The sequence below is a fragment of the Dromiciops gliroides genome, chromosome 2 (genome assembly GCF_019393635.1).
Source record: "Dromiciops gliroides isolate mDroGli1 chromosome 2, mDroGli1.pri, whole genome shotgun sequence".
Taxonomy (NCBI): Eukaryota; Metazoa; Chordata; class Mammalia; order Microbiotheria; family Microbiotheriidae; genus Dromiciops; species Dromiciops gliroides.
In genome coordinates this window covers 437,657,930-437,671,670 of record NC_057862.1, presented here as the reverse complement: position 1 = coordinate 437,671,670, position 13,741 = coordinate 437,657,930, and the positions used below count along the sequence as shown (strand labels likewise).

Sequence of the window (13,741 nt, the reverse complement as noted above, 5' to 3'; positions counted from 1 at the left end):
TGTGAAAGAAGAGTCAGAGCACAAGGGAAAAACCTCAAAAAAGAAGGAAAAAAAACCCCAGCCCCAAAGTAGAAACAGTATGGTTCAGTCTGCATCCATAAACCATAGTTCTTTTTTCTGGATGTTGATAACATTTTCTATCATGAAGTTCTTTGAAATTGTTTTGGACCATTTCATTGCTAAAAAGAGCCTAGTCTATCACTGTTGTTCATCACACAATGTTGCTGTTACTGTGTACAGTGTTCTCCTGGTTCTGCTCCTCTCAGTCAGCATCAGTTCATGTAAGTCCTTCCAGGTTTCTCTGAACTCCTCCTGCTCATCATTACTTTTCACATTGATTTTTAAAAACTTTGTGTTCTAAATTTTCTTCCTCCCTCCCTCTTTGTCCCTTCCTATGAAATCCAGCAATTCAATATAAGTCATACATGTGCAGTTATGCAAAATATCTTTTCATTAGTCAGGTTTTGAAAGAAAATAGACAAAATACCTTTAGAAAGAGGAGCTAACAAATAAAATTATACTTCAATCTGTATTCAGATGCCATCAGTTCTTTCTCTGCTGATGGTTTGCATTTTTCATACGTCCTTTTGATATCATCCTGCTCATCATTTCTTTTACAGTTACTATTGCTAACTGTATTACCCTCCATCTTATTCCCCCCCTTGATATTTACTCTATTTTCTATCTTCCTTCACCCTATCCCTCCTCAAAAGTGTTTTGCTTTTTACTGCCCCCTCCCTCAATCTGCCCTTCCTTCCGTCGCCTCTCCCCCCCCCGCCATCTCCTTCCCTTCCCACTTTCCCTCAGGGCACAATATATTACTATACCCACTTGAGTGTGTATGTTATTCCCTCTTTGAGCCAGTTCTGAGGAGAGTAAGGTTCACTCACTCCCTGTTCCTTCCTCATCTTTCCCTCCATTCCATAAGCTTTTTCTTGTTTCTTTTATGTGAGCTACTTTTCCCTAGTCCATCTTTCCCTTTCCCTTTCTTTTTCTTTTTTTTTGTTTGCAGGGCAATGAGGGTTAAGTGACTTGCCCAGGGTCACACAGCTAGTAAGTGTCAAGTGTCTGAGGCTGCATTTGAACTCAGGTCCTCCTGAATCCAGGGCTGGTGCTTTATCCACTATACCACCTAGCTGCCCCCTCCCTTTCTTCCAGTGCATTCCTCTTACCCCTTAACTTTATTTTAAAGATGTCATCATGGGTCAGCTAGGTGACACAGTGGACAAAGCACCAGCCCTGGACCTAGGAGGCCCTGAGCCCATAACCAGCCCCAGACATAAGCCACCCCACCCTGCCTGCCCCACAAAAAACAAAAATTCTTTCCATTTCTATTTTACCTTCTGTTTCTAGAATATCAGGGCAATTTTCCCTGGTAATTTCTTGGAAGATGATGTCTAAACTCTTATTTTTTTCATGGTTTTCAGGTAGTCCAGTGATTTTCAAATTATTTATCCTGGATCTATTTTCCAGGTCAGCTGTTTTTCCAAGGAGATATTTCATATTGCCCTCTATTTTTTAAATTGCTTTACTGTGTCTTGGTTTCTCATAAAGTCACTAGCTTCCATTTGTTCAGTCCTAATTCTTAGGCAATTATTTCCTTCTGAGAGCTTTTATATCTCCTTTCCCACTTGGCTTTTCAAACTATTGACTTTTTTCTTATGACTTCTTGCATTGCTCTCATTTCTCTTTTCATTCTTTCCTCCATCTCTCTAAATCTTCCTTCTATCTCTCCTACTCTCTCTTCAAAGTCCCTTTTGAGTGCTTCCATGGCCTGAGACCAATTTATATTTTTTGGAAACTTTGGATATTGGAGCTTTGACTTTGTTTTATCTTCTTCTGAGGGTGTATTCTGGTCTACTTTGCCCCACAAAAAGCTTTCTTTAGTTGGCTGCTTCCTTTGCCTACTCATTTGGACCCAGAAGCAGATGTCTGATTGAAATCTGATTCTCTACGGTTGGAAGCTTGGTGTGCCTGTGCCCCTCCCCCACTGGGCCACCACTACTCGATTTGGCCCTGTGGTTCAGAACCAGGGCACTTTACCCCAACTCCAGCAGAGACTGCAGCCACTTCACCCCAGCCAACAGCTGAACCCCCTCACTGGTCCATGAGTCAGAAGAAGCTGCTGGTGCTGAAGACTCTGAGGCCTTGGAGGCACAGTCTGTTCCTTGCTGGGTCCAAACCATGTGCTGAGTTCCTCAGCCTGATCAGCAGGTGATCCCAATTGCTATCTTTGGCTGGAAAATAGTCTCACTCTGTTCTTATGTGAGTTAAGCTGCTCTGGGTTTTTTTTAATGGCATTATTTAGGAGTGAGTGGATGGGTTTATTGGGAGCTTGTGGGAGTCACAGCCTCTCCTCTCCTCTTCTCTTCCTCTTCTCAATCTTCTTAAAGGAGGTCTTGAAGTGGAGGTCGGATGACCATTTGTCAGTTATAATTGTTGGGCAGCTAGGTGGCACAGTGGATAAAGCATTGGCCCTGGATTCAGGAGTACCTGAGTTCAAATCCGGCCTCAGGCACTTGACACTTACTAGCTGTGTGACCCTGGGCAAGTCACTTAATCCCCATTGCCCTGCCAAAAAAACAAAAACAAACCCCCCCCCCCCCAAACCAAAACAGCTATAATTGTTGATGTGATTTTTATTCAAGTATGTGTTGTATTAGCTGTCCTTATGGGGGAGTTCTTTGTAACTCTAAAGTTCATTGTATTTCTCAGACCTTTATATTTTAAAATTCTTTTAGAAAATTTGTAAATATTACTAGGTTAAAAAGGAAAGTAGATCACCTCTTGCCAAAGAGGTGATGAACTGAAAATGTAAAAAGAGAGATGCATTTTCAGGGATGGCCAGTGTGGGAATTTGTTTTGCTGGACTATGTATACTTATGGAAAGGGTTTTATTTTTGTTTTTCCTGCTCTTGTTCACCATCTAGCTGCCCCCTTGACCCCATTTTGTAGCTCTGGTAGGTTTCTGGGTCTCTGTCTCAATGTCCTTTAATATTTTTTAGTGTTGTCATGTGTTATAGATGGTCTTTTCTGAGCAACTTACTAAATATGCTGATTTCCATTGTGGACTTTTTTTATATTCCTTTATAAGTGGGATACTGTAAAGCTAATATTAGGAGAAGTGTAGAAATATTCACATAATGAGTAGCCTGATCTTAATAGAGAGCTTAGGAATAGGTGAAGTTTTCCTTAAAATAATAAGCAGGGGCAGCTAGGTGGCGCAGTGGATAGAGCACTGGCCCTGGATTCAGGAGTACCTGAGTTCAAATCCGGCCTTAGACGCTTAACACTTACTAGCTGTGTGACACTGGGCAAGTCACTTAACCCCAACTGCCTCGCTAAAAAAAAATAAAAAAAAACAAAACATAAGCAGTATCTACCTAAAACCATCAGCAAGCATTATATGTAATGGAGATAAGTTAGAGGCCTTTCCAATAAGATCAGGGGTGACGGGGTGAAATAGGAATGTCCATTATCACCTCTATTATTTAATATTGTACTAGAAATAGCAATCAGAGAAGAAAAAGGAATTAAAGGAATTAGAATAGGCAAGGAGGAAACAAAACTATCACTCTTTGCAGATGATATGATGGTATACTTAGAGAATCCTAGAGAATCAACTCAAAAATTACTTGAAACAATTAACAACTTTAGCAAAGTGGCAGGATATAAAATAAATCCACATAAATCATTCAGCATTTCTATACGTGACCAACAAAGTCCAGTAGCAAAAGATAGAAAGAGAAATTCCATTTAAAGTAACTGTAGATAATGTAAAATACTTGGGAGTCTACTTGCCAAGACAAACCCAGGAACTCTATGAACACAATTACAAAATACTTTTCACACAAATTAAATCAGATCTAAATAATTGTAAAGATATCAATTGCTCATGGATAGGCAGAGCTAATATAGTAAAAATGACAATTCTACCTAAATTAATTTACTTATTCAGTGCCATACCAATCAGACTATCTAAAAATTATTTTATAGAGATAGAAAAAATAATAATAAAATTCATCTGGAAAAACAAAAAGTCAAGAATATCAAGGGAAATAATGAAAAAAATGCACAGGAAGGTGGGTTATCTGTACCAAATCTGGAGCTTTACTATAAAGCAGCAGTCATCAAAACTATCTGGTACTGGCTAAGAAATAGAGTGGAGGATCAATGGAATAGGCTAGGCACAGGAGACACAGTAGTAAAATGACATTAGTAATGTAGTGTTTGATAAACCCAAAGACTCCAGCTTCTGAAATAGGAATTCAGTATTTGACAAAAACTGCTGGGATAACTGGAAGATAGTATGGCAGAAATTAGGCATAGACCAACATTTTATACCTTATACTAAAATAAGGTCAAAATGGGTACGTGATTTAGACATGAGGTGATACCATAGGTAAATTAGGAGAGGAAGGAATAGTCTACCTTTCAGATCTTTGGAAAGGGGAACAGTTTATGACCAAACAAAAGATAGAGAATATTATGAAATGCAAAATGGATGATTTTGATTACATTAAATTAAAAAGTTTTTGTACAAACAGAAGCAATGCATCCAAAATTAGAAGGGATACAGAAAGCTGGGAAACAATTTTTATGGCCAGTACTTCTGATAAAGGCCTCATTTCTAAAATATATAGGGAACTAAATCAAATTTATAAGAATCCAAATCATTCCCCAATTGAGAAATGGTCAAAGGATATGAACAGGCAGTTTTCTGATGAAGAAACCAAAGCTATCTATTGCCATATCTCTAAATCACTATTGATTAGAGAGATGCAAATTAAAACAGCTCTGAGGTACCACCTGACACCTATCAGATTGGCTAATATGGCAAAAAAGGAAAATAATAAATGTTGGAGAAGCTGTGGAAAAATTGGAACACTAATGCATTGTTGGTGGAGCTGTGAACTGATCCAACCATTTTGGAGAGCAATTTGGAATTATGCCCAAAGGACTATAAAGCTGTGCATATCCTTTGACCCAGCAATACCTCTTTTGGGTCTTTTCCCCAAGGAGATCATAGAAAAGGGAAAAGGACCCACATGTTCAAAAATATTTACAGCTGCTCTTTTTGTGGTGGCAAGGAATTAGAAATTGAGGGGTTGCCCATCAGTTGGGGAATGGCTGAACAAGTTATGGTATATGAATGTAATGGAATTTTATTGTGCTATAAGAAACGATGAGCAGAAGTTCAGAGAAACCTGGAAGAACTGATGCTAAGTGAGATGAGCAGAACCAGGAGAACATTATACACAGTATCATCAACGTTATGTGTTGATCAACTGTGATAGACTGGATTCTTCTCACCAGTACAATGGTACAAGAAAGTTTCAGGGAACTCATGATGGAAAAGGCTCTCCAAATCCAGAAAAAGAAAGAACTGTGGAATATGGATGCGATTGAACTATACTATTTCTTTTGTTTTTGGTGCTGTTGTTTTTCTATTTTCAGGTTTTTCCTTATTGCTCTGATTCTTCTCTTATAGCATGACTGATGCACAAATATGTTTAATGTTGTTATGTATATAACACACATACACATATATACACATATACACACACACACACACACACATAAAACCTATATCGGATTGCCTGCTGTCTAAGGGGAGGAGGGAGGGGAGGGAGGGAGAAAAATTTGAAATTGGAAATCTTATATAAACAAATGCTGAAAACTATCTCTACATGTAACTGGAAAATAATAAAATACTTTTATTTAAAAAAAAAAAAGAATGAAGGAGCTTAGGGGCAGCTAGGTGGCGTAGTGGATAGAGCACTGGCCCTGGAGTCAGGAGGACCTGAGTTCAAATCCGGCCTCAGACACTTGACACTTACTAGCTGTGTGACCCTGGGCAAGTCACTTAACCCTCATTGCCCAACCAAAAAACCAAAAAAAAAAAAAAAAAAGAATGAAGGAACTTAAAGACCATGCCATTTTGAAGACTGGTGGAAGAAACTGGGAGTGTTCAGCTTGAAGAAGAGAAACTTTACAGGGGGATGGAGGAACACTTAAAGATAAGTTATCTTGACGTCTCTGAAGGGCTGCCCTGTGGAAGACAGATTAAGCTTGTTCATTCTGGTCCCTGAGAGCACAGCTAGAAACAATGAATGGAAGGTGAAGAGAGACATATTTTGACATGATTTCAAGAGAAACTTTCTAATAATTAAAACTGTCCGGAAGAGCAATCCACAGTAAAGGAAGTTGGGAGTTCCCCTTCCCTGGAGGTCATCAAACAGAGTCTGATAGCTTGTGAGTGATGTCAGAAGAGGAGGTTCTTGTTCAGGTCCAGGTTAGACTAGATCACTTCTGAGGTTCCTTCCAGCTCTGAGAATCTGTGATTCATAGGATTTAGGGCTAGAAGGGGCTTTAGAGATCCTTGTCCAATCCTTTATGCTATCGATGAGGAATCTGAGGCTTTAGGGAGGTTAGGTAACTGAAAGATTCAGAATCCCATAAGATAACAGATCCTCTGACTGGAAATCCGTTGTTTTTTTTTCTATTATATTACAGCTACCTCCCCAGGTGCTACAAGTGACCCTGCTATGTTGATAACCTTTTCTCTTCCTTAAAAGTTAAAATGGTGAATAGATCTATAATCCCCAGGTTTCAGCTAAAAATATCGGGGGTTTTTGGTAGCTATATTGTTATCTTTAACATACAGAAGCATATAACATACAATTCATTTCGTGTTGTTGGAACTTGAATTCTAGTGCTGCTTTAGGCACTGATGTTTTTCTCCCCTTACAGGAAATGGCTAGTAATGAACTAAAGGAGATCAGGAAAGCCATGACCAAGGAAGCCATCCGAGAACATCAGATGGCAAAGACAGGGGGCACCCAGACAGACCTTTTTACCTGTGGAAAGTGCAAGAAAAAGAATTGTACTTACACTCAGGTCAGTGTCTTTGTTCTTGGCACAGGTTAGCAAGGCTGTGATCGGGTGTGGCTCTTGAAACTGAGTGGCAGATGTTAAGGGGCAGGGCCTTGCTACTTTATTGATGGTAAAAACAATACGTTAATCTGGCTTTTAAGAAAGTAAGTGTGTACTACCATCATTTCTAAGCACTTAGAATTTTGATAGCTTTTGTAAAACTGCTCTTATCTGTTTTGCAGGCTCATAGTCTATTGCTAAATTAGATTTATTTTTCCCCCCATTAAAGGACTGGGGGGAAGATCTGTTGTTTGAATATTACATTCAGATCTTGCCCTCCCAATCATAGTACTGGGATGAGTCCTTAGGAGGGAAAGGGGAATTGGAGCTGTCATTATGTGCTTTTGGTCTAAATGAAGCACTTAGCAGAGAGTATAGGTCCTTCCCACCTTCCTCCCTCCCTGAGGAGTTCTCACTCTGGCCGCTCCAGAGAGCTAGCTCATGAAGGGTGCTCAAACCTCCCCTGCTTTCCTGAGTACGTCCTTTGTTCCTTGTTTGACAGGAACACAGTACCCTCAGTTCAATTCCTTCCACAGCATAGATTTCCAGGTAAAACGATTATTTTACCTGGTAGTCTTTGCTGTTCTTTATGGTATACATTTTTACAAAGAAGTGGTTTATGTGCACAAATACTGTTTTAGAACCCAGGTTATAGCTGAATTGTTGCAGATATTTTGTTGTGTCCAAGATACATAACAGGAGAAGAGAAGAAAAGTAGGGATAAAGATACTGTACCTTTGGACTCTTCAGATTGAATGTCACATGGTGAAGTGGCTAATGCACCGATGCCTTGATATGGCTTTGTTATACTTACAACTTTTATTCAATCAAATTTGAACCTGGTACTTGGGTGAGTCATCTGAAACTTCTGAATGGGAAAACCCTCATTCCACTCACTTCCTAGAATTAGGTGGTTTTGTGTGTGCCATTTTCCATTCCACTTAATGAACATTTGTTATACTTTAAAAATACCTTCTAGTGCCAAGCATTGTGCTGGGCAACAAAGTATACAAAGACAAAAACAAGATGGTCCCTGCCCTCAAGGAACTTGAGAGATGGTGAAAAGAGCACTGGACTAGGAGTCAGGATACCTGGGTTCTAGTCCTGGCTCTTCCACTAACTGGCTGTGTCACCTTGGGCAAATCACTTACCGTCTCAGGGCTTCATTTTCCTCATCTATAAAATGTGGGAGTTGGACTAGCTGACTTCTAAGGTGCTTCCAGCTCTAAAATAGTATGATGTTATGATTCAAGTTCTGTGGTTATTTTCTCAGGTGAAACTCTTAGTCTCAAGTAAACTGTGGTTCTTTGGTTGGGGGGTATATAAATGCCCCATTGTTTCGAAGGTTGGGTGCACTGTAATAGGAATAGTGTTCAACCAGTAGGGGTGCACATGGAAGAGTGAAGATGCTGGCAGGGGAGGCTAGGACCTGCAGTATGGCCTGCACAAGAGGCCATGCTGAGCTCCCTGGTGCAGCGGCAGGAGGGGACAGAGAGAGCCCTCGAACACGGAAGTGGAAGATACTCGTGGTCAAGAGGTTGGGGGAGCTCAAGAGAACATTTGGATTCCAAAGAGATGTTGGGAGGCCCTTGAAAGCACAAAGGTAAGAGACAAGAGTGTCAGGGCCGCAGCTAAGGCAGAGAAGTCAGATGTGAGCTTATATCAGGTGGTGTGGAAACCAAGAAGTCAGTGTTTGTGCAGAGACTTAGAGTTACTCTCCCTCCTTCCCACTACAGTCTTCTCCTGCCTGGCATTTATACTTGGGAAGTTAACTTTTTCTTTTCTTTGCCCCAAGAGCATTCACACAGCTTTATTAGCAGTAACTAGGTTGGTTTGGTTTATACATTGGAATAATTGGTTGCTTATGAGACTCAGTGTTTGAGTGGGAATACGAAATTTACTTATTACCTTGTTCTTTTTTCCAGCAAGAAGCTTGACTCATGTGGGTAAAGGAAGGTACAAGGGCCAAGGGGCCTTTAGGAGAGAAAAATTTAGGGGTCTCTATCTATCTTCTGATTCCTAAAATGGAGAGAGATGGCAGACAGAATTCAGATGGATCTTTGTCATAAAAAAAAAATGCAGATGTTAACTCTTTCATTCAACGAAATGGGAATTTGAGGATGTGCTGAACGTCTGAGCATCTTACCAGTCTCCCATTCTCTACATTCATTGCAGTTCAGATTTAGATTTTAGAACTTCGGGCTATCAAACATGAAATCCCTCATCTGTAGTATTCATTGCTAGAATAAGAGCTTTTCAGGACTGAAGTTGGCAGTTAGACCAGCCTGATCATAATACCAAACATTTCTAGCACACAGAAATATACCAGTCCATTTTCTTGGGCTCTCCCAGAGCTCTGGATGAGGAAACAAACACAAGTTTGCCCTCATATAGCATGACTTTTTCAAAGACAGGATGAGGATCTGGTCTAGCTGAATTTTCCTGGTTTGGAAAGAGCCATTCTCAATAGAAACTAAGCCCCCCCCCCCCCCCCCCCCCCCCCCCCCCCCCCCCCCCCCCCCCCCCCGTCCCCAGCAGAATGGGAGTAGAGGATCAATCAGGGATCTGTTTCTGAGCTCAAGGAGGGTAGGTCAAAAGGGGATTGTTGTTTTGTTATAGTAATGATCATAAATGTCTTGATTTATAGATCATTTTTCTTCCAGAAGAGCAAAGTACTTTGCAGACATTATCTCTGTGATCCTTTCAGCCTTCCTGTGAGGTGGGAAAAGGCAGGGGATCTGCAGTACATTTTATAGTGGGGAACTTGGGCAGAGAGATGTTAAGCAACTTGCCCAGGGTAACACAGCAAGCCAGTGGCAAAACCAGGATTAGATATTTAGTTTCCTTTAATTCATTCTCCCTTGTATCATAGCTATAGTTTTCTGTCTTATGTTAGCTGGGAAGGAGGAGGGTGGAAGTGATATAGTCTGTTAATAATAATTGCTAAAATTAAAGAGTGAAGTTCTTTAATAAATTTGTGACCTCCAGTAAAACCTGGTCCTCCCTTTAGCAAATGTGACTGGTATTTTGTCTGTTGGTGCTCTGCCAGCCTAAAGGGCTCCACAGCAATGACCTTGGGGAAGTGTTTCATATATGGGTGTGGAATGTATTGTGATTCTCCTTTCTTTTCTCTCCATTCCCATAGGTTCAGACCCGAAGCTCTGATGAGCCTATGACCACCTTTGTTGTCTGCAATGAGTGTGGAAACCGTTGGAAGGTAGGACATATCACTTCATGTACCAAGGTCCTAGAAGTCTCTGGGACAGTAGGACATGAACAGTCTGGAAAATCTGTGGCTCCCCCCCGCTCCGCTTCTTCTCCGATAGCAGGGATTGCAGACATGTGTCACCACACCTGGTTCCCCCAGAGTCCTTTTCACTGAGGAAAGGTAGAGGTCAATTTCCCAGGCAGGGGTGACCAGGGCTCAAGGATAGGTCCGTTTGTGTGGGTCCCCCTTCTCATAAATCTAGGTTACTTCATAATTGTGTTTTTTAAAAAATAAATTTTCGGGCAGCTAGATGGTGCAGTGGTAAAGCACCGGCCCTGGATTCAGGAGTACCTGAGTTCAAATCCGGCCTCAGACACTTGACACTTACTAGCTGTGTGACCCTGGGCAAGTCACTTAACCCTCATTGCCCTGCAAAACAAACAAACAAAAAACCAACCAACCAAACAAAAAAATTTCAAAGATTTCTTTTATTTTTATAGCATCTCAATTTCCCCTTGTATTTATCCTAGTATTTGTGTATGTGGCCTGTCTGGGCTACAAAAGACATTTTGGTCTCTTTTGCCTGTATAGCTGGGGTAGGTGGGGTGGGATGGTTGGATATGTGGGAGAGCCAATAATTAAGAGCTGGAAGCCTCCCTAAGAGCCTGGCCCTGAAGGTCAGGATCCAGTGCTGCCAGCCACCCTCTCTCTTCAGCTTGCAGCTCTGCCTGCGTTCTCAGCTTCACAAAGTCTAATGGGGATATCTGTATGACCTGCATTACAGTGGGATATCCCCATATCATATACTTGTGTGTGTGTGTGTGTGTGTCTACAGGCACAGAGACATACATACACACACACACACACACACACACACACACATATATATCTCTACCAGTCTCTCTACACACACACATACATATGTAGTGCTTCTGGGGCTGGGTTATACATCCTTAAAATCATTCTCCCTGGAACCATATAGTTAAAAAGTAACCGTTTCTTCTAGTGTCACGCCCAGCAGCCATGTTCTCGCATTGATGTAGACATGTGCACAGTCTTTCTTTATTGTTCCATTCTGTATGTACGAGTCTACAAAAGGTGTAGTTGGTTACACAGGCGAATACTCTTTTTCTCATTCTCTTCCATAGATTAGACCAGCAGTTGAAATGCCTTATTCCCTTTCTTTTCCTCTTCCTGTTACCCAAACCCTGTCCGCCCAGTCCTTACCCTGGTACTACTAGACCCACTGGTGTGGCAGCTTGGTTTCTCAGGGCTAACTTACATTTGCAGTGTGGCTAATTTCCTAGGAAGGGCAGGGCCCTTACCTTGCTCTGACCTGCAGTTTCTATCTGGCCCCAGGAAGGCCCCCATTTTTCCAGGTAGTCACTGTCATAGCCAACTTCTCTGCAAACAGGTAGGACTTTCACATGTGTGATTAGGGTGCCAGAGACTGCATCTTTCTGGTTTGATTTTTCTTTCCTTCTTGCTTTTGGCACAGTTACCTTAGTCAGTTTAAGGCTTGATTGGTATTGAACAGTGTCCCTCTTTTCCTAGCAGTCTCAGTAGTTTCCCTCTCAGGGATGGAGCCAATACACTGCCCCTAATCAAGGGGATGACTTCTGGCACATGTGGGACCTCGTGCTGGGGCTTGAACTGCACCAAATCACCCTCCGAAGTATCTAGCTTGGGCCTGGCTACTCTGGCTATGGGGAGACTTTGGGTGGGATGGCACTGACATTTTCTTAATCTCTTACAGTTCTGTTGAGACTTTGCAGAATGGGACAGCAACCACTGAGCCAGGATGGGTCCACCCTCACATTCTCTAGCTTCTAAAGCAGTTCTGTGCTGTCTTCCCCAAGTTTCCTTTGTCATGAACACATCCAAGAGCAGGGCGCTGCTGGGCTGAAGGCTTAACCTCGACCTCCACATATGCTCCACTGAGATCCATCAGCTGTTAGGGGCCCCAGGAGGGCGGGCAGAGAGCCTGTCCACACAGCCTGGCCATTTCAATGGTCTCATTCCAGTATGTATCATTATTTGTTTTCTTCCAAGTAATAATAAACATTTTCTTTTTGTCACTTTCTGCCATTACTTAGCCCTTTTGCAATTCCTTGATGTGTCTGAGTCTGTGATTCCAGGAGTTCATAAAGCACCTCATTGGGGGCACAGTGTGTACTGCAGTCAGGGCATGCCTGGAAGGCTTGTTGCCAGGCCTTGCTGCCCCAGTTCTACACTACATCCCAGCAAGCTTTGGGCTGAATTCTTGTTAATGCAGAAAAGATTGAATCCCCAGGGCTCTCAGTCCAACCAGAGTGAGTGTGAGGTAACCTGTCTAGCACAGAGCTGCAGCCTGGATGAGTGACTTGGATTCAAGGAGTCTTATTCTGGGGTCCAAGAAGAAATTCTGTTGGCTCCTTGTATACGTTCTGTTTGGAAGACCAACTTGGCAGCTGTTATGGTACTTATTTTGGCCTTTCTGCCCGTGCGAGAATACATGTACCTTGGAGGCCATGCACTGAGCACAGGGGGTCTGGGGATCTACTGCTCCTCTGCCCCAGAACTAATTTTTAACATTATGGGAGTTTCAAGTATCAGGGATGTCATTTTTCCATCAGCTCTTTTCCCTTCCCTTAAAATCAGAATTGGGTAGTTAGGGACTGGTAGTTGGGCAGGTAGGGGGAGAGAGAGAGAGACAGAGAGAACGAGGGAGGGAGGGAGGGAGGGAGGGAGAGGGAGAGAGATCATAGGTGGATTATTTCATTTCTCTTTTGGATTTCTGCTGTTGTAGAGCTTAGTTTGGAGAAATGCTGTACTGCCATCCTTGACTCCTGGTAAATGCCTCCTCACTTACTGAGGAAGTTGGGGGAAGCTGTTGATACCAAAATCAACTGGATGTTCTCATTGGGACAGCTTGAAGATGTGAAGCCTTCTTGGGGAAGCATTGTTATTCCTCTAGTATGGGTGGGGGTTGGGGGTTGTTATTCTTAATCGAGATTATCAGAGTGTCTTGAGCAGTGCAGTTAATGGTGGACTAGACAAGGTCCTGGAATCCACAGCTCCAAGATTTTTCAGGAGAAGCAGCAACACAGAAGGAAGACAGACATGTGGCGATACTCAGAACCTCCACCAATGTGTTAGGAATTATACTGTTCTGGGTATCCTCTGCCTGTGCAACAGAGAGTAAGACCACCCACTCTGTGAGAAAACTGACATGTCTGATACTCTTCTCACAACAGGAGGCCCTAAAGCTGCTGCCCAAGACAGACACACATATGGCGCTACAAAAGGATCTGGTCATGCTAGCAGGCCACTAACGTGAGTGGCCAGGGATGGGCTTCTGTCTGACCCACTTTGCTGAGCCCTCAGGCAACCCAACTTCTCTCGGAGAATTTGCCAGGCTAGACCAATAAAGACTTCATGGGTCAGGGTAGAATCTTGCAAAGAATAAGGTGATTAGAATATTCACGTCCTTCTCATGAAAATTATTGTTCAGTTTAATTCAGTACCATTTCAGAGGTAGCAACTGGGTTCCTTAAGAAAACATACATGTATCTAAATATTATGAGGAAGTTTGCATTGAAAGAAGCCAGAATAGGT

The 13,741-nt window shown here is 42.1% G+C and overlaps 1 protein-coding gene across 1 annotated transcript in view; it reads left to right on the top strand.

The window, feature by feature from the left end:
- Positions 1–12,232, top strand: part of TCEA2 (transcription elongation factor A2) — a 44,930-nt gene extending 32,698 nt beyond the window's left edge. The window contains exons 8-10 of the mRNA XM_043984926.1: positions 6,754–6,900; positions 10,082–10,153; positions 11,901–12,232. Of these exons, the coding sequence (XP_043840861.1) occupies positions 6,754–6,900; positions 10,082–10,153; positions 11,901–11,909 (228 nt within the window). The 3' untranslated portion in view covers positions 11,910–12,232. The remainder of the gene's footprint in view (positions 1–6,753; positions 6,901–10,081; positions 10,154–11,900) is intronic.
- Positions 12,233–13,741: the final 1,509 nt, after the last annotated feature.